The sequence below is a fragment of the Podarcis raffonei genome, chromosome 10, assembly GCF_027172205.1.
Source record: "Podarcis raffonei isolate rPodRaf1 chromosome 10, rPodRaf1.pri, whole genome shotgun sequence".
NCBI lineage: Eukaryota > Metazoa > Chordata > Lepidosauria > Squamata > Lacertidae > Podarcis > Podarcis raffonei.
The window spans coordinates 27,854,886-27,882,872 of NC_070611.1; the positions used below are offsets into that span (position 1 = coordinate 27,854,886).

The 27,987-nt window shown below is 42.8% G+C and overlaps 1 protein-coding gene across 3 annotated transcripts in view; it reads left to right on the plus strand.

Annotated features, from left to right (window-relative positions):
• Window positions 1-27,987, plus strand: part of TMEM117 (transmembrane protein 117) — a 214,614-nt gene that overhangs the window by 66,486 nt on the left and 120,141 nt on the right. For all 3 annotated transcript variants that reach the window (XM_053405031.1, XM_053405029.1, XM_053405030.1), the window contains exon 4: window positions 20,507-20,606. In XM_053405031.1, coding sequence (XP_053261006.1) covers window positions 20,507-20,606 — 100 coding nt within the window. The remainder of the gene's footprint in view (window positions 1-20,506; window positions 20,607-27,987) is intronic.

Consider the following 27,987-nt stretch of genomic DNA (forward strand, 5'->3'; position numbering starts at 1 on the left):
TCTCAGGCTGCCTAACAGATCTCTCTGGGTTGCTGTGAGGATAAATGAGCTAAAACATTACACAGCACAACAAAGTGCTGGAGAAATAATAGTAATATTTTCCAGACAGATCGTCATTTGCTCCTTTATCACCTTGAGCTTAGAGGAAGGGATTGTAAATGCAACTCTTCGCTGAGTTTGTCGCTCGATCTATTTCTTATAAGAGCATTTATTATTCCAGCTAGGTAAGAAGCAAGGAAATATTACACTGCCTGGCCATTTCTTTTTAACAACAAGGGGGGGAAAGAGATTTTGTCCATCTGTATCTGTCATCACTTAAAAGGATGCTTTGGAAGCCAACAGGCCAACATGTGAACTAGAGACTGTGTTATTGTGGAGTCATGAACTAAAAAAACTTCCCCCTTCTCTGCTTGTCTCTTTGCATGATAGTCTAGTAGAAATTCAGTCTGGCTACCTGCTGTTTGAGACAGCTGGAGAGGGGCAGAGCTGACCTTGATGGGTGAGTGACCTGTATAGCAATGCTGCAAATTCATTGGGCCTCTGCAAAACTCAAGGGCATAATTTCCACAGCCATTGTTATGCTGCTCCAGCTGCTGTGACCTTGCTGAACAAGGAAATGCTTCAAAGCGGTGTTGAGTCAAGGCCCAGTGCGTTCCTGCTCTTGCAGATGATTGGCTCAGGCATTTGAGATGACCAATTTGCTGAAAAATCCATGGCCTTGGTGAGGATTTTCAACAACATTTGTACTCCACACAATGTAGCATCATGAATTAAGAGAAGGGAAGGAAATACATAGGGGCTGGAAACGAAGGACACATATTCACCCACAACACTTCAGATTCCTTAGTGCTACTCTTTACTTCTATAGAACAGAGGCTTTTCTTTCAGGCGTGAGGGGTGGGTTGGAAATCAATGTTCCTTTTGCTACCGTAGATTTTATATGTGCACTTCAGACTAAGAAAAACAATAAACACTTTTGGGGTAAAGGTAAAGGACCCCTGGACGGCTGAGTCCAGTCAAAGGCGACTATGGGGTTCTGGCACTCATCTCACTTCAGGCCAAGGGAGCCGGTGTTTGTCCACAGACAGCTTTCCGGGTCATGTGGCCAGCATGACTAAACTGCTTCTGGTGCAACGGAACACCATGACAGAAACCAGAGTGCACAGAAACGCCGTTTACCTTCCCGCCGCAGTGGTATCTATTTATCTAATCTCACTGGTGTGCTCTTGAACCGCTAGGTTGGCAGAAGCTGGGACAGAGCAACGGGAGCTCACCCCGTCGCGCAGATTCGAACTGCCAACCTTCCGATCGGCAACCCCAAGAGGCTCAGTGGTTTAGACAAAAGCACCACCTGCTGCAGCGCTATCCTATGCACTCTTTCCTGGAAGTAAGACCCAGAGAACAGAATGGAATTTACTGCTGAGTAAGCATGCACTGTGGGTTAAACCACAGAGCCTAGAACTTTCCGATCAGAAGGTCGGCAGTTCGAATCCCCGCGACGGGGTGAGCTCCCGTTGCTCGGTCCCTGCTCCTGCCAGCCTAGCAGTTTGAAAGCACGAAGTGCAAGTAGATAAATAGGTACCACTCCGGCGGGAAGGTAAACGGTGCTTCTGTGCACTGCTCTGGTTCACCAGAAGTGGCTTAGTCATGCTGGCCACATGACCCGGAAGCTGTACACTGGCTCCCTCGGCCAATAAAGCAAGATGAGCGCCGCAACCCCAGAGTCGGTCACAACTGGACCTAATGGTCAGGGGTCCCTTTACCTTTACCTTTAAGCATGAACTGTAACACACCATGTTTATCCTCCAGATAGTTAATTAGCTGAAGAACAACTTTTAATAATTTGCTTTGGAAAATTAATCAGTCTTTGCCCTAAAGGGCAAGGAGCATGGTAAAAATAAAAGAAAACACCCCTAAGTATTAGAAACATATGTTTAAGGATGAACACTTGATTAAATGTAATCTGTGATCAACCACTAAAGTCCATCTTGTGTTTAAGCACTAGGCTTTGGCCTTAGTTGACTAGGAATTGCATATATGGTGAGTGAGCAGCCTTGGGATTTATTTGCTTTGTTTCCCCTCTGCACCCAGCAAAGAAATGCCACAGATTTCTGAAAGAGGGGCGGAGCTCTCCATGCCTTCTCCGTCAGCCACCAGCAGTAAACATTTTACAGGCTAGTGACTTATATGGGCTTATTTGCAAGGCTGCACTAAGATTTTCAAACAGCATTCCACGAATCATACTAGACCGTACCATTCCATTGGTGTCCCAGAATTTCAGTCTTGAGGCTCTACCTAGGTGATTCCACCTTTTCCTTTCTGGACTGAGTGCACTTTGAATGCTAGAAGGGAAGCAGTATGCCACACTACCACCCAGACAGCAGGGTGTCACAACATGGGGAGGCAGAAATCACAGTCCCTTTGCTACTTCAAATGTTTCATCTTCACATCCCGTGTAAGGCAAACCGCAGAAAGTCCAGTTGAGTAAAACTGGAGATATGTGAGTGACTCACTCTCAGTAGCATTTGCAGTTCTCAAATGCAAAAAACCCAGAAACAAAGGAAATGTAATCTCAAGTTGCCGATATTATTTTCATAATGTTTCAAGGCCTTCTTCAGTGGCTGTAAAAACAAAGGTACTCTGATTAAAGACACTTCAGGTTACATATGCTTTAGGTTACAGACTCTGCTAACCCAGAAATAGTACCTCGGGTTAAGAACTTTGCTTCAGGATGAGAACAGAAATTGTGTGGCAGCGGCATGGTGGCAGCAGGAGGCCCCATTAGCTAAAGTGGTACCTCAGGTTAAGAACAGTTTCAGGTTAAGAACGGACCTCCGGAACGAATGAAGTACTTAACCCGAGGTACCACTGTATTAATTTCCACTAGTTTTCAGCCATCTTGGATACTGTTGTCAGGCAGGATATAAATATAAATATTAGTGTATTTGTTTGGTATAGAAATCTCCCATCTGTTCAGAGCTTATCTCTTGCTGGACACAGCCAATTCGCTCGCCTTGCAAGAAAGTCCACTAACGTTACAAGACTTCAAGATTGCACTAACCTTCCTGCCCACATGTACTTGTAAGTTCTTAACCTGAGGTATCACTGTAATACATTACATGAATATTCAACTTTTAAAAAATAATAATAACAAGAATAATGTTATATAAACAAGCATACCAAGTTTTCTCGTGTCATTTGTATATCACAAAAATAGCATAATAAATGTGGGAAAATATCTACAACATGTTTCATTAGTAGTGGTCAATGTATAAGTTATTGGTTTAAGAACTTGTTTAAACAATTAGGAAAAAGAAAAAAAGAAAAGAAAGGGGAAAAGGGGGGGAGTGCAGAGGTGGAGCTAGCTGATCTGGCACCCGGAGCGGGGCCATGGGGGTGGAGCGAGCCCCCCATGGTGGGCTGCTTCCTGGGCGGGCTGTGGGGAGGTGCACCGCTTTGTCAGCAGCCTTCCTCCCTTCCCTCTTCCTTTTGACAGCTCGGGGGAAGCAGCCCGGGAGCGGGGGGCAATGGCGCACCACCCACCTGTGACTCCCAAGCCTCCCCTGAGCTGTCAAAATGAAGGGGGAAGGGGGGCGGCAAAGCTCTGCCCCTTCCCCTGAAGGCTCGGGGTAGGCTTGGGAGCTGTGGAATGGCGGCGCGCTGAATGTCACCCCCCCTCAGTGATGACACCCAAACTGGACCGCCCCAGGGAAGTAGTGAGTGGGGTGGGTTTGGGAAATATTCAACTTTTAAAAACAAACTAACTTGATTATATACAAATTACCTATGTATACAGTGGTACTTTGGGTTAAGTACTTAATTCGTTCCAGAGGTCCGTTCTTAACCTGAAACTGTTCTTAACCTGAAGCACCACTTTAGCTAATGGGGCCTCCCGCTGCCACCGCTGCGTGATTTCTGTTCTCTTCCTGAAGCAAAGTTCTTAACCCAAGGTACTATTTATGGGTTAGTGGAGTCTGTAACCCGAAGCGTATGTATCCTGAAGCGTATGTAAACCAAGAGAGGGCTTCATATATAAAATTCTCATTTTTTAAAACAGATTACATCTCTTTTGTTTTGGGGTTCTCAAATAGAAACACTGTCCAGGATGAGGGGTTTGACCCATGGAAGAGCCAGGTGGCTGAGAAGGAAGTGCAGCTGGAAGGTTGTGTATGGTCCCTAGGACTGAGGTTTCTTACCCATCCTTTATTAGAATGATAAAGGACAAGATACAACTGGTCCTTATTCGTTATTAGGGGACGGAGATCTATCTAACTATTTATAATATAATTTTGACATGGTTATTTTTAATTTTTACTTTATCATTTTCTCAAAAGAGCTTTTTTTTTTAAATAGAAGGAAATGATCAAGAAGGGAAAACTCTGCATATAAGTTGCAGAGCAACACCCTGGGTCTGTTAGTGAGTGCAGGTGTATCTGGAAGTCCTGCTCTGAGCATGGAAAGCCTCTCTAAGAACTGCTCATCTGAAGCGGCCTCATTTCTTGAAGCAAAGATAATACTGGAGTCTCTTTTCAAAGCTGTCAGGGGCAGCAGATAGAGATGAGATATATAATCTGCTGGGGACCTCACTCAGGTGTTTTCCCTCTTACCAGCTGGTTGGTTTGGAACACGGCGGCGTCTTACTGTCATTGGGAGACAGTGTTGGAAATTCCACGGGAGGCAAAAAATAGTAGCTTTTCTCCAGGCTCAGCAGGAGCCCAGGCTTAATATTCTAAACCTGCTGAAAGCAGTGGGAGCTGTTCATCGAAACAGCTACTTCACATCTGTATTGTGTTCCTTGTGCTGAGCCCCTTTGGTTTTCTGAAAAGTGGCCTAGTATTTATGCAAGTGAAGCTACATAAAATCTTATCTTTTCCAGATGTTTGTTGCTGGAAATCGCAGGAAGGTAGAGTGCTCTTGGGCTTGGGTCTGTCTTGAGGGTTTCTCAGGTGGCTTCTGTGAGGACATTGACTAGATGGCCTGATCCTGCAGCCCCTTCTTATGTTCCTACCTTGTCCTGTTCCATGTTGAATGATCTCACTTGGTCTAGAATGGTAATGGTTTTAATGGCTTTTGCCATTGTGTGTTTTATTGTTGTAACCTGCTCTGGGAGCTTATGGTCAGGGGCTTGGAATAACTCTAATCAATCAATCAATCAATCAATCAATCAAATAAATAAGGATTGGCACCTATCCCTGAACATCAGAGGTAAAAGGAATAACGAATTTCTTTTACATGGCAGTTAGACAAAGAAGGGTACTACCAAGAAGCAAACAGCCAATATTTGAAAAGTTTCCCTCAGGATTCTTGATGGCTATGTAGGAAGCCAAGGGACCACATTTGGGTAGACTGTAGGTTTTGACGAGCACACAGCCCCTTTTTGTTAATCTGAAGGGATTTGTATATTTTTGCAGCTCTAACTCTGATTTAAAGTGCCATCTGTTAAATTGCTTGACTATGCACTCTATTTTGTGCAATGGATGTTTCCTGTCTACTAGGAATTATTTTATAGTCATAAAGTTAATTTGATTTAAGAGCCTAACCTTGAACTATATGTTGAAATGTCAGTATCTGTGATTTTCAGAAAGCCAGGGTTGGATTTAGCCTCACTTCACAAGTGATTCTATGAACTTTTTTGTTTTGTTTTACTATGATTGGATAAAGATGCTTTCAATATCTTTCTTTCTTTTTCTTTCTTTCTTCAGTTTCTCTTTCAACTTGTAATTATCGCTCATGTGGCTATGTAATGTGGCAAACTGCTATTTTAATTCTATTGATAGTTTCCAGATCTCTAGATTTCGTGGCCTTTGGTTTTTCATTTTCTCTGAATGAAGGACGGGGAAGGAATTGGTTTGCTCCACAGTTTGGAGTGAGCTGTCCTTAGTCATGCCTCCTAGGTCACTGTGAGAATTGGGACATATTTTCCTGAAACGCACAGTAGTCTGTGAAGCACAACTTACTTTACAAGGGGGTTAGAGGCCTCCCTTGTAATTCCCCCTCCTTCCTTTTGAAAGCTGGTTCTAACCCCCCAGATGCTGCAGCAATATACAGAGAAATTAGTGCCAATCCCTATGCTGGTGTGTATAGTATTTGTGGCTACTAACTCTTATGTTTATGTTTTATTCCCACTTTATCTTCCATGTTATCTCATCCTCTTGACCAAGTTTTCTTTTGCAGTATTTGTAGTCTTACAAAGAGTCAGGCTGTGTACATGCCATGTATTTAAAGCACTTTAAAAGCCCATGGCCTCCCCAAAATAAACCCAGGAACTATAGTTTACCCGTCACAGAGCTAAAGTTCCCATCACCCTTGAGGGAAAGCTACATGCTTTAAATGTGTGTTGTGAAGCCTCACATTACATTACCGTTCCATCAGTCCACTGCACGCCTCCCTGGCTATTATCACCACGGCTGGATGGAAGATATGATCAGAATCTTCACTGCTCACACGACATCTTTCCTATTGTGTCTGAAGCAGCCTTAGCAATCACACTAAAACCTTGGCATTTGCTTATGCATTTTGCTGGCCAAAAGACTGAGTGTGAAGAAATCTCATCTCCTTCTCCAATATAGAACGCCTTTGGCACCAGGTTCTCTGGCACTGCTGAGCATGATCTGTGGCAATTTTGCTTGTTTAGTGTAAGCTTCACTAAATGCCGTAGATATTTATGTTTGATTTGGGGAGGATAGATTTAAATAAATAGCCTAAGATGAAAGCACATGACAATTAATCTGCATAGAAATTGGAAATGGTCTTTTTTTCTTACCTAAAAAGTCACTATCAATTTCATTCATGCATTCAGAAAGCCAGGGATTGGCATCCTGTAAGATTACATGAGACATATTTTGCTGTTTACCATATGGTCACCAGAACCTAGACACAGAAGAATAAATTAATAATATGAAGGCCTCTCTTCATCTGGTATACATTAATGTACCTTTGTTGCTTGCAAACCTGTCAGTATGTACAAGCAGAGGGGCTGGCATATTCACGCTCATTACTGGGGGGGAAAGCTGCTTGCTTTTAATTGGATTAAATCAGCCCCCTAATGCTGTCTTGGAGTCATATATTTTAATCGGCACAAGCAAACCTGTATTCTTCTAATCCTGAATGAAGTCAAACTCTACACCAAAGAAGGGCAAATCCATGAAGATGTGCAGTTATCCCTCCCCCCCCTCTATTAAATTATTTATTGGGCATCTGGTTTTCTATGGTGAAAAGATCGAAGGCCTGTCGTAATTATTACACCTTGACTTTTCCCTCCCCTCCCCCCAGTTCTTTGGAATATTTATTTCCGAGAAGGCACCCAACCAGATGTTCATGATGTCAAAGCATGGTGGATTCTTAATACTATGTGTATAGACGACAGAGCAGATTATCAAAAGGCTGTTTGAAGCGGCAGCCAGTGTGTGCCATGGGAAGTTGTCATTCAGCGCTGTGTGGTGTTTAGTTTCTCTTTTATATCAAAACCTGTGATGCTTATGGAAGTTGTCTTGCCAAACATGGCATGCCCTGATGTAACATCTGTGAACACCTTGGAACCCACCACAGATGCCCACCAAGGTGTATTGCCCCTCCCAGTTTGCAATTCCTTTTAAAATAAAATTATTGTTTGAGGTGGTTTGTTTGGGCGGGGTGGTGTTTTTGAAGGGGAGGGAACTTATTGCTTTTTTGCCTGTATTCTGTTTTGGGTAGAGTGTTGGAACGAAACAGAACATATGGCACTGCCTATTTCTCCTCTAAAAGCAGGAGATTTTCCCATTACTTACTGTATTCTAGAATAAGTTCAGTACTTTAGGGGCAAACAACACAATCCTAACCATGCCTTCTCAGTATTTTTCAGTGTATAAGACGCCCCCGTGTATAATACTTTTGGGGACTCCAATTTAAGAAAATGGGGGGAGATGGCCCAGAGTTGTTGAGCGTTTTTTGGAGGTGAATGCTGAAAATCACTCACCCAACTCAAAAAAGCTGCCAATCGCACGCATCACAGAACAAGCATCTGCCCACTTCGCTACCACCAGCAGCCAATCACAAGCACAACTGCCACAGCGACAGCCAATCCATAGACAAAAATCGCGCACCCAATCGCCACTGAAAAGCTCCTGCTCGCTGCTGCAACCAATCGCCCGTCTCGCATATGAACTATCTGTGTATAAGATTCCCCCCCCCCAATTTCTAAGCTTATTTTAAAGTAAAAAACCTCATCTTATACACGGAAAAGTACATTAAAGTCTTATTGAATTTCACCAGGCAAGTGGGGTTATGGTCGCAGCCTAAAGCATCAAGAACATAAAACGTATGAAGAAAATGTGTACATGTCCATGTTGTAGTATGCTCAGGCCTCCAAAGTCCAATACTGTTTCAGGCAGGCATTCTGTTTCTCCTCTTCCCTGTGAGCATTCTTCCTGGAAGTTAGGCTAAGAATCTTAAAGAAGTACATCCAAAAATTCAGCAAGCTTTGGGCATTAATCCCTTTTTCATGTTGGAAGCTGTAAATCTCAGTGAAGAAACGATTATGCCCTGCCAGTATTCAGGGCTGCAGATGAAGCCGAGCTAAGGGTGGAAGTCAGAATCTTTCTCAGTGTGTACATTTTGCAGACTAATAGAATTGGAAGGGATCCTGAGGATCATCTAGTCCAACCCCCTGCAATGCAGGAATATGCAGCTGCCCTGTATGGGGATCAAACCTGCAACCTTGGCATTATTAGAACCACACTCTAACCGACTGAGATCTCCATTCAATTAAGATATGTAGGGTGCATATAAAATTGAGAGAATGGATAACTTCGTTGATTGTGTTTTGTTTCTCCGAACAACCACAACTCACAAGAAGTGCTTAATTTCTAAAACGAGCGATGCCTTCAAGTCTTCTGACACCCTTTGACCTAAAATCCTAATTTCTGCTTTGGGATTGGCTAGCCAGCGTTACTCAGCATTACTCAAAGGTCAGTCTCTGAGGAGGGTCTTTTCAGTGGCTGCACCTCACTTCTTGAGCAAGTTCAGCAGGCCCTAACAGTTGGAGGAGCGTCTTATTTTTCCAGGCTACAAAGCTGCTTTTCAAAAGTGGGGTAGGAAGGAAGGAAGGAAGGAAGGAAGGAAGGAAGGAAGGAAGGAAGGAAATGTTAACCAAAATGAAAAGTGTTATGTACTGAAGTTCCCACCCTGGGCCAGCAGGGGGATACTGTAGATAGTTTTCACTCAGGTCCACATATGCAAATAAGGAATTGAAAGTCACGTTCAGTGATTGGGTAGTTACAGAAAGTTGTTACTGTTGCCTTGTAGTTGAGCTGTATATAAGCAGGTTGGCTAAACCCTTCAGCTCAGTTCTGTTCTGGCCTGTGAATAAACAAGAGCTGTTTGAAGAATCGCTGTGTCGTCTGATAGGTTCACCCACAACTTAACAAAAAGCTTTTAAATGGATGATTGATGGTTGCTGCATTTAGTTTTATTTGATTGCTTCTCACTGGTGCTGCTGTGCAAATTTGTTCTCTTGTGTTTTTATTAGGAGATAAAAAAAATTAGACTTGTTTTGAATATTTTAATGGAAAAACAGTACATGCTGTTTTTGAAATAAAAAGGAATACAGTTCCATGAGTTCAAATATTGTGCACATGGAAGTTCCCTCATATGTAGTTTGGGGGATGGCATCTGCTTTCGCACTTCTGCTCTCCCCATATATATATATACCCTGATCCTGGATATGTCAGCTGAACAGTATTTATATATTGTAGAAGATATATTAAAGGATGTGAAGTTTGAAACCTGCATAAGTGTTTTTAAAATACAGGATCTCTGGTTTGGACAGTCCTGTGACTATGGCCCCCTTTAGTTAGCTCCATTGCCTCAGCTGCTTTTTCTGCAAAGAAAACTGACAAAGGAAAATCACAGGTTCAAATATGGAATACGGAATATTCTGCAGCTGAGCCTGTAAGAAATCTCATGTGAAGCACAAAACGGGCATGTTTGGCTGGCTGTTTAATTACTGTAGCAAAGTACACATCGTTAGTAGTCATTTAGACATGCAAAGTTTCCTTGTAAAAGCCTTGAGAAATTAGAACTTGGCATGTGGTTTATATCCGAATCCCGCAACACAACGTTTTCTGTATTTAAAAATGTCTCTTGGCGCTTGACCCATCTGTTAGATTAAGTTGGCCTGAAGCAGCACAACAGGGGGGTAGTGAAATTATTGATTATAATTAGTATGAAAGTAAATAACTCCCCCCTGAGACCTCTCTCAGGATGCCATAGCAAGTCCAAGATAAAGTTTGCCGACGGTGAGTGCGTACGTAAATCCCTAATCTCATCAAATAGGTTATTTTAGGGAAACGGACCAGATTAGTAATGTGATGCCTCACAATTCCATTAATGAAATCCTGCTGGAATGAATTAATGAACCACAGTGGATGCTTTATGGCTTTTAGAGACCAAACACACAAAAATGTAGATGTTTACCAGCTTGTTGTCTAAATCTGTGCAAGTTTTTCTCATGATTAAAATTATTCAGTATGCTTCGTTACTTTCTAACACACATTCCATTTGAACTACATTGTGATGCAGCCCAATTTGGGCTGCATGTTTTATAGGACATTAACTGGGCAGAAAGACTAAAGTATATTTATTTGGGTAGTAGGTCTCACTGATTTCAGTGGATCCTAGTAATATAATAAATAATACTTTAGCACTGAAACTGAAAATAAAAAGATGAATTTGTTCTGATGGAAAGAGAGGCTTCAGGTTTGTTTCTCAAAAATCCATTCTCGTTATCCCAAAGGAACAGCCAACTTATAATAGTAAGAGAAGGCATCATAATTAATTAATTAATTAATTAATTAATTAATTAATATTTACTATTTATATCCCACCCATCTGACTGGGTTGTCCCAGCCACTCTAGGTAGCTTCCAGCATATATAAAACCATAGTAAAATATTTAGCATTCAAAATCTTCCCTATACAAGGCTGCCTTCAGACGGCTCGAGGCTCGGTAACTCCATACCCTCCAACAGTTCTCTGATGAAAATAGGGGCGTCCTAAGAAAAAGCAGGACATTCCAGAATCAAATCAGAAACCAGGACAGCTTCTGTAAATCCAGGACTGTCCCTGGAAAATAGGGACACTTGGAAGGACTCACCTACATTAGTAAAGAAACAGCGAACTGAATGCGCTATAAACATGCAACACCACATGGCAGGAAATTTTAAAATGCAGTTTCCATAGAATTTGTTGTTGTTGTTGTTGTTGTTGTTGTTGTTGTTGTTGTTAAAACTGTAATAAATAAATAATTTCTGACTTATTTATAGCGGGTCCCCTCCCCCCGTGTTTAGATCTACCCTGGGTGTCGACTATCAGCTATTTTACACAGACAGGAAATGTTTAAGGGGAGATCACATATTCCTCTTTCAGCCATTTGAGCGGTAAACACACAGTGATGAAAACAGCATTCGAGACCAGGACGCTATGGTGTGATGTTGTGTGACCTGACCTGAGGTTGGTTCTTAACCTTTGTAAAACAGCACCATTCTTATTCAACTCACTGCAAGGCCCATGAGAAGAACACCAGCAGATGCTCATCATGTCTGATGTGGATTTCAGGAATCAAACACACCAAAGGATCACACCTTTATACCCACCATCAAATTCTCGTCTCCCACTGATACCAGCCATTGCGCAAACCAAACAACAATCACAGGGCTTTGACTGTGTGTCTATGTGTTTAAAGCCTCCGGATATTTAACAGAATGGAAAGAAGGCAAATGTAATTATATTAATTAGGGTTAAGCTATGCAATTAGATTAATTAGACATGGGGGTTAGCCACTTTACTGAGTAACAGCCAATTAGATGCACACACTGAGTTAAGCAACTCTTTTTGCCTGGCAAAAACCCGAAAGCAAAACCGTGGGTTAAAGAGACCGACAAGATTTACAAAGCACCACTGTAGTGAACACTTCCACACCATGACATAACTGTATGCCCTGATGCAATGGGATCTCTGCCTTATTCTATATAACAACAATGAACATATTATCTCGGTACTGATACTCATGTATGCCACATGGGGCATCCCACAGGGAGATAGCAGCAGGATCTGCATAGTCCTAGGGTTCAAAAAGCAGACCTTCCAAGTGTCCCTATTTTCCAGGGACAGTTCCAGATTTACAGAAACTGTCCTGTTTTCTGATTTGATCCCCAAATGTCCTGCTTTTCCCTGGATGCTCCTATTTTCATTGGAGAAATGTTGGAGGGTCTGGAGTTACTGAGCCTCGAGCCATCTGAAGGCAGCCTTGTATAGGGAAGATTTTAAATGCTAAATATTTTACTATGGTTTTATAGATGTTGGAAGCTACCTAGAGTGGCTGGGACAACCCAGTCAGATGGGTGGGATATAAATAGTAAATAATAATAATAATAATAATAATAATAATAATAATAATAATACAGTGGAGGCTCGGGTTGCGAACGTGATCCGTGCGGGAGGCACGTTTGCAACCTGCAGCGCCGTGTTATGACTCAGTGCTTCTGCACATGAACAAAGCGCAATTTAGCGCTTCTGTGTATGCGCGAGCGCCAAAACCCGGAAGTCACCCGTTCTGGTACTTCCGGGTTCAGCGCAGTGTGCAACCCAAAAATGCACAACCTGAAGTGTCTGTAACCCGAGGTATGACTGTAATAATAATAATAATAATAATAATAATAATAATAATAATAATAGAATAGGACATCCCTATTTTCATCTGAGAAATGTTGGAGGGCATGGATACCCAGTATAAGCTACTACAAAGATACAACAACAGGTTTGGTTTCTGCCTGGAGGTGGGATAACCTACATAGCTGAGGCAGCCATCCCAGCTTGAATAATGCCTCCAGCCAGTATTAATGTAGAACGTTAGAGAAGGATTTTAGCTCAGTGGTCCCATGCAGAAGGTCCCAAGTCAAGTGGCTGAGAATGTCCCCTGCCCCGAAAACCAGGCAGCTGCTGCCACTCAGTACGGACAATGATGAGTGACATAGACCAATGATCTAAGAGGAAGAGCCTGTTGGGTCAGGCCAATGTCCCATCTAGTCCAGCCTTCTGTTTGCACAGTGGCCAACCAGGTGCTTGCAGGAAACCCGCAAGCAGAATTCAAACACAAGAGCCCTCTCGCCTCCTGAAGCTCCTTATGTTCCTAACATTTATTGGGAATTATATTGACATATGAGGGACGCGGGTGGCGCTGTGGGTTAAACCACAGAACCTAGGACTTGCCGATCAGAAGGTTGGCAGTTCAAATCCCCACGCCGGGGTGAGCTCCCGTTGCTCAGTCTCTGCTCCTGCCAACCTAGCAGTTCAAAAGCACGTCAAAGTGGAAGTAGATAAATAGGTACCGCTCCGGCGGGAAGGTAAACGGCGTTTCTGTGCACTGCTCTGGTTCGCCAGAAGCGGCTTAGTCATGCTGGCCACATGACCCGGAAGCTGTACGCCTGCTCCCTCAGCCAATAAAACAAGATGAGCCCTGCAACCCCAGAGTCAGTCACAACTGGACCTAATGGTCAGGGGTCCCTTTACCTTTACCTTTACCTTTATATTGACTTATTTCTGGAGGGGGAGGAAATGAGGTGAGAAAACCTCTGCAGTTTCATGGGCTGAAGACATTTCTCAAAAAACCAGGGGTGAAGCACTTGTATTTAATGCCCAGTAGCAAAAGCTTCATTGCCATATATGCATGTATGCTGCACGACAAGTTATCTATAGGGCTCCTTGTTGCTCTGGGGTCATTTCTCACCCATAGTGCTCCTTTTCAGTGAAGTTATGTCATGATGTAGAATCCTTTCGGGGGCACTGGTTTGGAGAAAACATGGCTGCCCTCCCACTGCTCCAAACTAATAATAATAATAATAATAATAATAATAATAATAATAATAATAGTAATTTATTATTTATACCCCACCCATCTGGCTGGGTTTCCCCAGCCACTCTGGGTGGCTTCCAACAGAATATTAATATACAATAGTCTATTCATAGCTGTCAACTGTCCCTTATTCGGCAGGAAACTCCCTTATCCCAGCGTCGTTTCCCGCTGCTGTCCCGGATTGATGATATCATGTAAATTTCCCGGGTTTCAAAGGAAGCAGCTCCTCTCCTTCCCTCCCTGCCAGTCAGGGAGGAGGGAGGCTCCAACTGGGTTGCTTGGCTGTGTTGCTCACCCAATAAGGAGTCTAAGAACGACTGGGGGGTGGAGCTTGCATGCCTTGTGCCGATCAAATCGGCCTCGTTGCCTGGGGGACTCGCCTTTGCTCAGCGCTTCCCAGCGGAGAGGTGACGGTGGTCTTCCTTGCTGCATTCCCCTTTACCGGGTTGCTGCGCTGTGGGAACCACCGCTTGAGGCTTCGTTTGGCTGCTGGCTGGGCTTTCTGCCTTTGGCTCGGAGGGGCTCAGAAGTTGAACATACCTGTGCTCAGAATCGGATGGATATGTCATCGACGGCCCACTCACCCTTGCCGGGGAAAAGGTCTGTCTGGAGCAGGGGCACATGGTAGGGGAAAAGGAAAGGAGCTGGTTGAGTACAATGGTGGGCGGCGATCTTGAGGGAGCGGGGGCTTGTTGACTAAAATCCCTTATTTTGGCTGCTGGTCCCTTATTTTCAAATCTGTAAGTTGACAGCTATGAGTCTATTAAACATTAAAAGCTTCTATAAACAGGGCTGCCTTCAGATGTCTTCTAAAAGTCTGGTAGTTGTTTTTCTCTTTGACATCTGGTGGGAGGGTGTTCCACAGGGCTGGTGCCACTACCAAGAAGGCCCTCTGCCTGGTTCCCTGTAACTTGGCTTGCTGCAGCGAGGGAACCACCAGAAGGCCCTTGGCACTGGACCTCAGTGTCTGGGCAGAACGATGGGGGTGGAGATGCTCCTTCAGGTATACGGGACCAAGGCCGTATACCTGCAGAGTGTCTCTGAACCCCCCAGAGCTGATTTTGAGAGGAAGTGGGTCTGGAGTGGAAAGGGGAGGAAACAAAAATTTCTATGCCCTTGCAGTAGCAGAGCCCCGAGCCAGACTATAATGAATGTGAGTGTGTGAATTGTCCCATAAGTGGAAAGGAATGATTTCCTTTTTTTTTGGTAGTGCCACAGGTTTACCATTAATAAGCGCCAATGAACTCAGTAGGACTTATTTCTGCGTAGTACCAGCTGTTAGTTAACTTTCTTGGGTTAGCATCATTTTGCAGCTATCCCTTAGTGCTGCACAGTCCTGGTGACTTTGCATATGGGCTGATGGTTAGGAATGCTCTTGTGCCTACCTTCCTTCTTCATTATTCACAGTCTTGCACAATGGCGTTGTCTTCTTGTAAAGTGTGAAATTACAATGCACTCAATTAGGTAGCCTGACAAAATGGCAGTCCTGAAGCGTTTCAACAATGCATCTTGAGATACTAAGCAGAGTTAGCATTCCCTTTGTCTAGCCCACCCTGCAGTTTCCCCCGCAGTTGCAGTTAATACAGGAAAGAAATTGACAGGGCATTTTTCCAAATGCTGAAATGACCTAATGTTGGCTATTTGACTGTGTTAAAAAGAGGTGCTGCTGTGCTCGAATCATAGCATTTACAGAGTGATCAGCCTCCCATATCCTGGATCTTTTGGTTAGAAAGAGACTTTGCCTCTCCCCAAACACCTTGTTTAGCAGCTCCTTGTTTAAAGAGTAGGCTTAAGCAAAAAAAATTAAACTTTTTGTACAGCATGTTAAAGTTAAAGATCTAAGCAAAAACTAAACAACAGTTTGCTTCCACTGCCTCAGGAGACTGGGATTTAGAATATCCTTTGGTGCTCTTTGAAATTCCTGCGTCTGAACTGGTTCACAGGATTGTTTTTGGGTTGTTTTGTGTACTTAGATGGAGAAATGTATCTGGCTAATTAACACCTTGGGGACTTAATGTGGACAGCAAACACAATTCTAAGCCTATATAACCAAAGGGGGGAAAATGCACCCTAGCTGTGATTTCACACATCAAACAAACAAGGAAACTTTGTCTGTTTTGTATTTATTTTAAATACATATAATTTTAAGCCTGTCCTGAAGGCTTTTTAAAAGCTGCTCTTATAGACCTGGCAGCAAGCTAATCCATGGAATTATGAGTTCTGTGCCACTGATGTTTCCTCTTGTAAATCACTTCATCTGTTCTGTAGTTAAGGGTATTCCTTTAATAAAAGCACATTGTATGTGTCATAACTGGATATACCATGTAAGAGAGAATGGTGCAGGATGTGAACTGTCACATATACTGGAATGGAAGCAACATTCAGTAACCCATTCCTCGTGAGGCTTTACCTTTTTGTTTTGTTTTGTTTATTTATAAAGAGCTACAGGAGTTAGACTCTAAACTGAATCAAAGTAGACTGAACTGCTGAAATGATTTAAATTGTTCACGTCTGTTGTTCATTCATTTAATCTTGTGATCTCTCAAATAGAAAATGTCTCTGATTTGATAACTCTGTGGTTCTGATACAATATCTCTTTATTTTGTTCTCTCCAGTCCACAGTTGTATCCTTTCTCAAATTGTCTTGCATTTGCTGCCACAGCTGCCATATGCGTATCGCAAGCTAAACGAAGATCAGGTTAAAATGATCCAATTGTGGGTCAGAGTGGGTGGCAGACAGCTTGTTGAATGTGGATGTAGGAGAGACTGGTCCATAGTTTCTGTTTAGTAGGAGCTATTTTAGATGTGGCCTCATGCAAAAGCCTTGTTACTATAGAAAGGTGGAGGGAAACTGACAGTTGTTCTGGGCTGCAGCAAATGTGTCATTTGTGTGTGTGTGAACTGGTCCCTCCATTTTGGTGGTTTATACACAGTGCTCTGATGGCAGTAGCAGTACTTTCTCGAACCATGCTATCCCGGGAATTAATGAGTCTAACATGGAGAAGCCAAGCAGCACATCAAAATGAGTTTATACGGGGGCAGTTTTCTGAGGTGAGCCTGGAGCCTGAAACTAGAAACTATGGGACAAACTATGGGATGTATCAATACACCATCCGAAATCGGTTTGAAGGCCACATCATGGCAATAGTTTCATAATATTCAACATGGCAATATATCACGAATTGTGATGTGTGTGTGTGTGTGTGTGTGTGCGCGCGTGCTAAGGAAAAAATCATGATGTGGGAAAAACTGTGGGGTTGGACATCATTTCTCTTATGATTCCTGCTGCCCCTGTTGCTCTGAACTATAAAGTAATAGTTGTAACAATATGTTAAAGGTAAGTAAAAATGTATCCGTTTTAGACCCCTAAGAAGTAGCAGTTGCCAGGACATTACCTGTTATATCCTTATTACTTGAGAATAATGAAATGGGGGGAGAGATTTCCAAAGCAGCAGCAAAGGAAGGCATGTCTATAAGTAGCCATGCAAAAAGATGAGCTTAAGGACTTTTTCAGATAGGAGGTGTGAACTCCCGTCCACCACCCAACTCTTCTTCTGATCCAAAAAGTCTGGAGAACATTGAGTTCAGCTGTAGTGTTATGTCTTAAATGTAGTGTTAGTAAGGGGGTGGGGAGCATTTTCTATCCAACCAAAATACACTGAATTTAGCAGCAAGTAAACCTGTTAATAGCATGTCTTATAACAGAGGTTCCTTATGCTCTGTAAGTGGCGAGGGCATATAAATAGAGTAGCATCTATGCCCATTATATTTCCAGAAAAGAAACAAACCTTACTTGGGGTGCCTTTTTTGTTCAAAAGCAGCTGGTGTGAAAGAACTTGTAGCTAAAAAATGAATGCTATTAAAGTTTAGATAAAAATGTGAAAAAGTTGCATGTTTTCCAAAGCAGCGTTTCAAGTTAATTTGGCAACCTATATATTGCCAAGGCAGCTTAATAATCCCCTCTTTTATATTTTTTATTTTGGAATGGATCAAAATGAAAGCTTTGCAGTCAACTTTTTCCCCTCCCACACACCCAGTGACTTGACTAGGCAAAATATGCTGTTAAATAATGAGTATAGCAGCTAGATATACTGGGAAGGTGGAAGATGACCTAAGGTATGGTTAGGGCAAATTAAAAAGAAAAAAAGAAAACAAATTGTAAATGTGTTAGCATTATGAATAAATTAGTTAGTTAAAATGAGAATCTTTGTAATGCAATCTTGCCCTAAGGCTACGGTATTTCTATGTCTACAGTTGACTTTACATTAGCCAAAGATAGGAGTAATTTGTCTCAGAGGTAAGAAACTGAATCTAGAGAACAAGCTGGATCCTTATCTCTCTTACACAGATATAATTACCGGAATGGTTTAACCACCAATCCCTCTTCATGGAGAACTTCAATGTAACTCTGTTGGGAGAATAGGGGTCTCTTAACAACTTTCAGCATCCTCACCACACTACATCTCCCAGAATTCTTTGGGGAAGCCACGGCTGTCTAAAGTGGTGTCATAGAACTTTCAGTGACTGACTCTGGCCCAAGCACAGCAGTGTTTCATGGGTTTTCCATAAACAGTTTCCAGTGACCCAGCTGTGGGGAATGTCTGTCTTGTGGGCTGAAGCCTGCTAGCCTCACTTTTTTACCAGCAAGACATATTTTGCCAGTCTGTACCCACAAAGCCCTATGTCTTTCAAACCACTTTGAAAAAGGAAAATGGGTCACCTAACATCATTGTCCTTGTGGCATCAGGTGATTGACAGCTGGGTGGCCCTAGCAGCTTGTCAAATGTGGCCCATGGGGAACGGGGTTGCTTGTCCACCAGTCCGATTTTGTTACCTGCCCCCTGCATTGCCCATTCATATTCTGACTCTAAAAGAGACTTGCTAAAAGAATGATGGCTGGACAATTCATAGACTTTGAAGAACTACGAACTCCAGTCCAAATTGTGCAATACAAAATATGATAGGTAATTCAGTCACTTTGATCCCATTTTGGCTTTTAGCTGCAAAAGTAGCCTTCAAAATTTGCAAAAGAAATCCTGCAAAATTTGGTTCACAAGTTAAAAGCAGTTTATACAGATTTGGGAAACTCATATGTTCCCAGGGTGACTCTCATTTCATTTGTTGGAAACTGTAGAAACATAGTTGGAAAGGACCTTGAAAAGGACCTCCAGGTATTGTCAGGCTACAGTTTCCATCATTTCTGTTATAGGCCATGCATGCGGGGGGAACAGTAGTTGGAAGGGCCATAGGTTTTCCATCCCGATCTAATTCAAACCCCTGCTCAATGCAGGAATCTTTCAGGTACAGCTCTTCTTTGGCAAAATACCTCTAACACAGTTTTGCATCTTTTTCCATTAAGAAGCTCCTTACTGTTAGGAAGAACCAAGTGGGTTGGGAAATAAATGTGATTTCTTCTCCTGCTAGGTTTTGGGACAATTCTAATGCAAGAATAAATCATGCCATTCATTCACCTAGGTTACCAGAACGATTTGGGACACAGCTCAAATGTGACTCCACCCTCAGCTGGTTAACACTTTTCACCTCACATGCGGTTTAACATTATATCACATTTTTAACTGAATCTGCTCAGGTGCGGATATAACCAACCCTTTGTTAATAGTTTACAAAGCTCGTGAAATCAGGATACCTAAGAAACCCCCTTCTGACCTGTATGATTATTGAGTTCTTCAGATGGGAACCTCTGCATGTTCCACATATTCAGTGGTTCCTTGGAGTAGAGCTTAGTGTTTTTGGTACCTGCTCTGCCTCTTGAAGGATGCGGGTGGCACTGTGGGTTAAACCACAGAGCCTAGGACTTGCCAATCAGAAGGTCGGCAGTTCGAATCCCCGCAACGGGGTGAGCTCCCGTTGCTCAGTCCCTCCTCCTGCCAACCTAGCAGTTTGAAAGCATGTCAAAGTGCAAGTAGATAAATAGGTACCGCTCTGGCGGGAAGGTAAACGGCGTTTCCATGCGCTGCTCTGGTTCGCCAGAAGTGGCTTAGTTATGCTGGCCACATGACCTGGAAGCTGTACACCGGCTCCCTCGGCCAATAAAGCGAGATGAGCAGTGCAACCCCAGAGTCGGCCACGACTGGACCTAATGGTCAGGGGTCCCTTTACCTTTACCTGCCTCTTGAAATTAGACAAGTGCTAGCTGTTCTGTGTTTTTGATGCCAGCTCAAAACTTTTCTGTTACATAGGCAATTCCAGAATATTGATGATGGGTAACGTTGCTACTGACCTTTGTTTAGATTCATTCTATTGTGTTTTATATAGTACAGTATATAGTATATGTGTTTATATATATATATTCATTTTGTGAATACCACTTCTAGTTTTTTTCTGAATATGAACACCTGCTTTTCAACATTCAAAACTGTGTTCCATTGACTTCAATGGGACTTGAAGGTAGGTGCACATGGAACCGCTTGTATGCTAGCATGAAGTAAGAAAGGATATGAAGGCAAATGAGCAAACAAATATCTAGACTGCAAAACAAAGCACTTTTTGATAGACAAATTATTTTCCTTTCTTCTCTGTGCCAGCAAAGCCAAATCATTCATAACTCTGCTGTGCCTGAATGTTTGTAATGTAACAGTATATGTGCTTGCATTTACAGGCCATACATGGTAACAGACTTCATGGGCATCAGGAACGAAAGTTTTATGAAGGTAGCAGCCGTGGGGACCTGGATGGGAGACTTTGTCACAGCTTGGATGGTAAGCGGGGGAAAGGGAAAGTTGAACCAGAAAAGTGTAATTGGTGATTGAAATCCAGAATAGTCAGAAGGCCTTTAAAAGCACAATTCGAACCAAATAAGCCCCAAGGTCACAGTGGCATGATGAATAACAGCTGGGTGTTTTTGTGCATTGGAAATACAAAGACGCTACAGTCAGGATGACTTAGGTGCTGAATTGTTCCCTTGATGTCAATATGAGTCCTGGCTAGGAATGCAGAAGCCGATTTCATTGTTGTTGTGAAATGGAATAATGGAATAAATATTAACTGTTGTCAGTGACTGGGTATTTTTTATATTTATTTGATGGGTGAAAGGGAGGTAATGCAATCTTCCACCTGAAAATAAAAAGTCTCATTTCCTTACTTGCCTCTAGAAAGTGTTGATATTTTTACTTGGCTTAACTTTTGAGTGGCAAGCTAGGTACTGAGACTGGTATCCAGTGCAGTGCAAAGGAGCTTTTAGTCAGTGCAAGGGTAATGGGGCTTTCACCACTCTCCTCCTCCTGTGCACTCCCTACAACTGTTCTGGGTTTGCCCCCAACCCTCCAAAACAGATTTGGGAAGGGCACAGGGCATGTTTTGGCAGGGGGTGGGTGGGTAAAGTCCTGTTGTACAAGTAGAAATCCTTGTACTGATTGGACAGCTACTCACTGCTGCATTGGATAGAAACCTAGATTGTTCGGATTCAATAGGTAATTCAGTGCTGCCATTTTAGTTCTGTTTCTTTTATTTATTTTCATGATTTTTTTAAAGTAATATATCTTTTTGGCTTTTATAATATACTTATTTTGCTGTAGAAATGCATCACAATAATATGATGACTAAAGACCCCAACTCCTATCAGACACATATAGCATGGCCAGCTGTCAAGAATGATGGTCCTAAAATATCTGCAGGTTTCCCAGCCCTGATCCAAACTTTTAGAAAACGATTCTCTGAACAGGCCAAACATGCACATCAACCACTTAGCTTGCAAGCCATATGATTGCAAAAGATGATCAAGGAGGAAAAACCAATGCTGGAATGTTGATCTAGCAATCCTTGGGCTTTGTGATAGACATTATTCACATAAATGGACGCGGGTGGCACTGTGGTCTAAACCACTGAGCCCCTTGGGTTTGCCAATCAGAAGGTTGGCGGTTCAAATCCCTGTGACAGGATGAGCTCCCGTTGCTCTGTCCCAGCTCCTGCCAACCAAGCAGTTCGAAAGCACACCAGTGCATATAGATAAATAGGTACCACTGCGGCGGGAAGGTAAACGGTGTTTCCGTGCGCTCTGGTTTCTGTTGTGCCTGAAGTGGTTTAGTCATGCTGGCCACATGACCCGGAAAGCTGTCTGTGGACAAACACCATTTCCCTTGGCCTGGAAGCGAGATGAACGGCGCAACCCCATAGTCGCCTTTGACTGGACTTAACCATCCAGGGGTCCTTTACCTTTATGGTTACCTAAATGCTGGTCTTTTTTTGGGGGGGGGTAAATGAATTGTCAGGTACTGGCCAGACGCTGATGAGAGGAAGTGGAGCTGGAGTCTGATTTGGGAGGGGGGCAGGGGTCTGTGGCAAACTGCACCAGCCAGCAGGCTAGAATCAAAGAGGGGGAATCTTCAGAGCTGGAGAAAGAGGCAGGCCAGGCAAGGGAAGAGAAGGGCTTGGTGCTTTCCCACCCTCTCCTGGACCACTGTCTCCCAGAACCAAGAGAGAACTGAACTGGATAGAGCGGAAGCTTCCATGCAGGTGTAGTCTCTGACTACATGCACACAGCCCATCAGGCTAAGGTGGATTAACTGGTGGAGGGGGAGTGGTTCCCAGGTGCTGCAACTGCTCCATAGAATGTGGACCTTTGAATAGCTGCCTGTACATTAGATTGCTGTGCATAAGACTCCAGAGCTGCAGATGCCACTTTGTTATCTTTCAGAATAAAGAGTTCTCTCCTGTGTGCATTTCTTTGACCAGGAAGCACCCTTGACAGGAATGATGTAAGAATTAAAAGCAAGCAGTACCAGATTTGTTGTTTTCCATGTCTGCAGGGAAATCATCTAAATTTTCCTCATTTATCTTCTATCTATCTGGAGCAAATCAAAACTGTGGAGGGGGGGGGACAGGATCAAGGATACATTTGCTTTCAGATGCTGTGGTCTAAAGCAGAGTGTCCAAAACAAATTACAGTATTTTGATTTGGTGACCATGAAAAACAAGCACACAACAAATCATCGCCTGGGACTGATTTAGAAGAAGAGGAACAGAGTTGCTGCAGGGATGGATGTTGGCACCTCAGAGTTTCCAGAAAACCATTTATCATTCAGCTGACTATGAGCGTGGTCTTTTCCTATCTTGTCCTCTCTGTGCTAATTTTTTTTTTTTTTGGAAGAAAGATATTGCATGATTTAGTGGTTAACAGACATTGTTTGATCATGGTTGTCTTTCAGGAAGCTCAGTTTTCAACCAAAGTGCAACAGGCAGTGTACCCACGCTGGTGATTAGGAAACAGCTAATAAAAAGTCTGCGACAAACAGCACTACATAATCATTATAGCTAATTAACCTAATCCAGAACCCAGTTTCTGTTGGCACCTGTCAACAGACAATGGAGTGCACCTCTGAGAGTGAAGTCGAACTGCTGTGTTAACAAGTGTTGAAGTGACCTCCATGGGGCACAAGTCTGGACAGTGTGTATGGAGGTCCCAGACTGTCCTCAAACTGAGCCTCTGTCTTTTTTCTAACCCATCTGCACATGCACGGGTTGCGATTCGGCGCTTCTGCGCATGCGCGACCACCGAACCCGGAAGTAACCCATTCCGGTACTTCTGGGTTTCGGCGGTCCGCAACCCACAAAAAACGCAACCTGAAGCGGCTGTAACCCAAGGTATGACTGCATTCTTATGAAATAGTAATTTCCTGGATGTTTGGCTTCACTTTTACAAATGATGCATTTCTCATTTCTTATTTACACATTTCTTTTAAAGAAATTTGTCTCTGGGGAGTATTTACTGGATCTGTGCTGATATAGGCTCAGAGACCAAGATAATTGAACAGAAGAATGATTTGGGACAATGTACCTGTCCTTTAGAAGTCCCATGACACTACCCCCTGTTCAAGAGGGCCCCAACCCCCTTGGAGAGGTTTTTCAGAGGGCACATGGGGAAAAGAAGGAGTGGAACACTTTCCTTTCACTTCCTTCCATTCACTTAGTTTGGAATCCAAACCTTTGTGCTTTTATTTACCTTCAGTAATAGGGCAAATCTCTATGTGGAGAAAGAAGGTGTCTGTAAGTTGCATAGTCAGGTAGTAAAATGGAGTTAAATCTGATCGAAGGATTGTATGTGTTTTTGAATGAAGGTTACCATGAGTGCATAGATGTCTTTGAAGAAAGGTGTTCATGAAACTTTGGCTCATTAATCTCCGCAACCTTATCTGTCTGGCCTCTTAGCCCTCCAACCTCCTGTCGCTCTCTAGCAAACCATTTTAGCAGTTTACTGGTGCCAGGCCTCACTTTCCAGTGGCTTGTCAACAATTTTGTGGGTGGTAACCGCAGTAATGAAGATCTATTGAGGTGGTGCTTTATATTCTGTGATGTCCTCCAATCAAGGTGACGCTACACAGGAGACAATTAAGAACCTTTGTTGCTGCAATAGGTTTCGTTTATTGCAGGGCATTTTGTCAAAGTTTCTGAAGCAAGTTAACTCTTCAGATGTCTGTGGTATAAAATGAAGCAAAGCCATGATAATGGCATTCTTGAATTGCACTTTTTTTTTGGAATAACACATGAAATATAAACAGAAATTTCCCAGGCAGATGTTCAAAGCACATCTGTATTTACACGAAAGAGCCAAGGCTCACATTGTGTGTTTAACAGCTGAATGCACGTTGATTTGTGTTTATCCTTTTTGTTTTGTTCATTTATTGCTAGAAAGAAATTGATTGGGGAATCTATAGTAAAGGAATCAGGTGGCTTATTTGGCATTATTCTAGGGCCATGTCTAAATGAAGTCACTGGCTAGGGATAATGAGAAGACATCTGGAAGACAACAGGCTTCTCAACCCTGTTTTCATTTGTAAGTTTCTGTTTGTTTGTAATGTGGTCTCTCCCTCAAAGACAGATATATCAGGACCAAAGCTGGTGTGCATATTCAGTGAATCCTCCTGGAAAAGAAATATGGATGGAGAAGGGGTTTGAACATGAAATGAACAATGATGTTCTGAATGTGCACATTGATTTTGTTTTCAGTACCTCTGTCTTCAAGTCAGGTACCATATTGTAATAGATTTTGCATTTGATTCTTCATTTGAAAGCAGACCTGAGGCCTGAGTTGATATTTGAACTTGAAATGTATAATTTTTAATGCATTTGTTTACCGTACCCCCTTCTTGTATCCATTGGAGTTTCTGCAGTACAAAGAAACAAACCTGCAAACTAATGGAATGCCAAATAATCACATTAAACCAACTATAACAGATTCTTTGTATGTTTCAAGGTGCAATCACGGGCCGTATATCACTGAAACCTAAAATTTTTCACTTTTCTCTGTCATTTCCTTTTTCTTCTTATAATTGTGTTATACAGCCTGCATCCAAGGGCATCAAAGTAGCATCACATATGGGTTGATCTCCTAACTAGTATATACAAGATGGGTTAAGCTGAAATATGTTGACTGGCTCAAGGTCACTGAGAGAGCTTCATGGCAGAGCAGAAATTTGGACCCGACTTCTTAACTGCAGACCCATTGTATTTTATCTAATTGTGTTCTTCTGTGCTATGTGATCCACCAGAGGCTACTGTTAGTAGAAAAAGAAGGGCCTGTCCCTCCCGATGCTCCCTGCCTTCTGCTTAATCTGTTTAATGGTTATGGGTCCTTTAGGGACAGAGTGGGAGGTGGTTAGGGGGACTACAGGAAAGTGGGGGGATTTGCAATAATCACCCCTCTCTGTCAATTGCAGAAGCTTCTGCCGGATCAAACAGAGGCACAACTGGATACAAACCATTGCCCGAACCACTATATCACACTACGTCTTTAACAACAACTTCATCCAATAATTGCCAGTACCTTCCCTGGCTCTTCTGTCCATTCCAGATTTTCTTTACTCATTAATCTGTTCTGTTAATTTGAGGATGCATGATTAGAATGTGCTTTGAGTTTGGCCTCCATAGTGGGTGAGGTGGGGAACAGAAAACATTTTTCAGCCCCAAGGGTATATTTCTTCATTGGGAACCTTCCAGGAGCCAGACAGTGGATGTCAGTCTTTTGTGCAGATAGGCAATATTCCAGCCAGTCAGATGTTTCTAAACTCACACATCACTCCATCCAGGCAAGCAAGAGGCATGATTGCAATGCAAAAACAATTTTTTTTAAAGCACTCAAAGAATGTGCAGTGCAGGGCCACTGAGCTGTGCGGCCCAGGGAAAGAGAGCAGGATCTGGGTTTGAGGGGTGGCCTGAAAGAGTCCCGAGAGACAGAGGCCTAGAGTTCCTAATGGTAGGACCCAATGGATCATGAGCAGAAGGACAATAGCTACTATGAAGAAGAAGAAGAGTTTGGATTTGATATACCGCTTTATCACTACCCGAAGGACTCTCAAAGCGGCTAACATTCTCCTTTCCCTTCCTCCCCCACAACAAACACTCTGTGAGGTGAGTGGGGCTGAGAGACTTCAAAGAAGTGTGACTAGCCCATGGTCACCCAGCAGCTGCATGTGGAGGAGCGGGGAAGCAAACCCGGTTCACCAGATTACGAGTCTACCGCTCTTAACCACTACACCACGCTGGCTCTCATGATACTACTATGATAATAGTATCATGCCAAGTCATGTCAAAAATGGAGGAAGATCTCCTCTTATACAGCATGCCATTCCTTTCTTACCATTTAGTAAAGGACAAGTGGAACAATTTATTTTACAACCAGCTTCAAGTTGCCATGTTCATAGGGCAGCACGCGCACACACACACACACACACACACACACCTACCTATCTACCTATCTATCTATCTATCTATCTATCTATCTATCTATCATCTATCTATCATCTATCTATCATCTATCTATCTATCTATCTATCTATCTATCTATCTATCTATCTATCTAGCTATCTATCTATCTATCATCTATCTATCTATGAAATTGCTATCCATTTCCTGAGAATTCCATGCAGGCTCAGGACTGCAGTTGGGGAAGCCCCAAACTCTCCGACTGACGTCGTCACTGAGTCACTGTTGTGTCAAGAAATTGGGCATGACAATTCCGGTTACGATCAAAGTCCATCTTTCTGATTGTTTTTCTTCCTCTGAGATATAATTGAATTTGCAGCAGCATCTGAAGTACAGTGCAGCTAACAACTCTGTACTTCAGAGGTGGAAATGAAATTAAACTGTGAAGCGTGAAATGGAAAAAATGAAACGGATAAGATATATAACTAAAGTTGCCTGGTGCAAGCATCGCTGTGCAGGGATGTAACGAATGACCTCATTAGGGGTAGTGAGGTGCTATTCATAGCAGCAAACACCTGTTCTTGGGGGTGGGGATTTCTTATACAGTTTCTCTCTCTCTCTCTCTCTCTCTCTCTCTCTCTCTCTCTCTCTCTCTCCTTTCTCCATCTCCAGAGGGATTTCTGCTTAGCCAACTGTTCAATATACTGACACAGTGTTTCCCAAACTCTGTGGAAATTACAAACTAAACATCACTGGATCGTAAGAACATAAGAAGCGCCTGTTGGATCAGGCCAATGGCCCATGTAGTCTAGCATCTCTTCTCATCCAGGACAGACTGAATTCCTGTTCCATTGTTGGCATTTCTTCTTACAGGGAGCTCCTCTGGGTAGCCAGTGTCCTAGCTGCCTTGTTAGTGCATATCTGGAAACGGAAAGGACCCATGGTTACAACCAGGAAGCCACTTGTGCCAACTAGTCAACCTGTGTGAATCATTCAGCGGTTGTAGTCAAACAAGTGAACAGGTTTCAGCATCAACTGAAACTGAAGTGGCCAGCACATCTGAGTCAAAGAACACAAGTTCTGTATATCTGTAAATAACTCCCTACATTAGTGGTCTGTCAAGGTGCACGTTATTCTTAATTCGGGTGCAGAACATCTTGCTGTAGCTCCTGGAAGATGGCAGGGGGTTGTGAAGTATGTATAGGCCAATGAAGAAAAGCAATATACAAATTTAATGAAGGGTGGGATACAAATTTAAGGAATAATATAATAGTTTTCAGCGTGGAGGATTTGAGAACAGATGTATAATTTGCTTTTTACAATTTCTCTCGGAAGCTAGGGCCATTTCACAACTGATGTTTCAACTGACATTTGCTTTTTCTGTGTCTGCAAATCACATCACCAGGAGGCTACACTGACTACTTCGACCGTTCCATTTCCAAA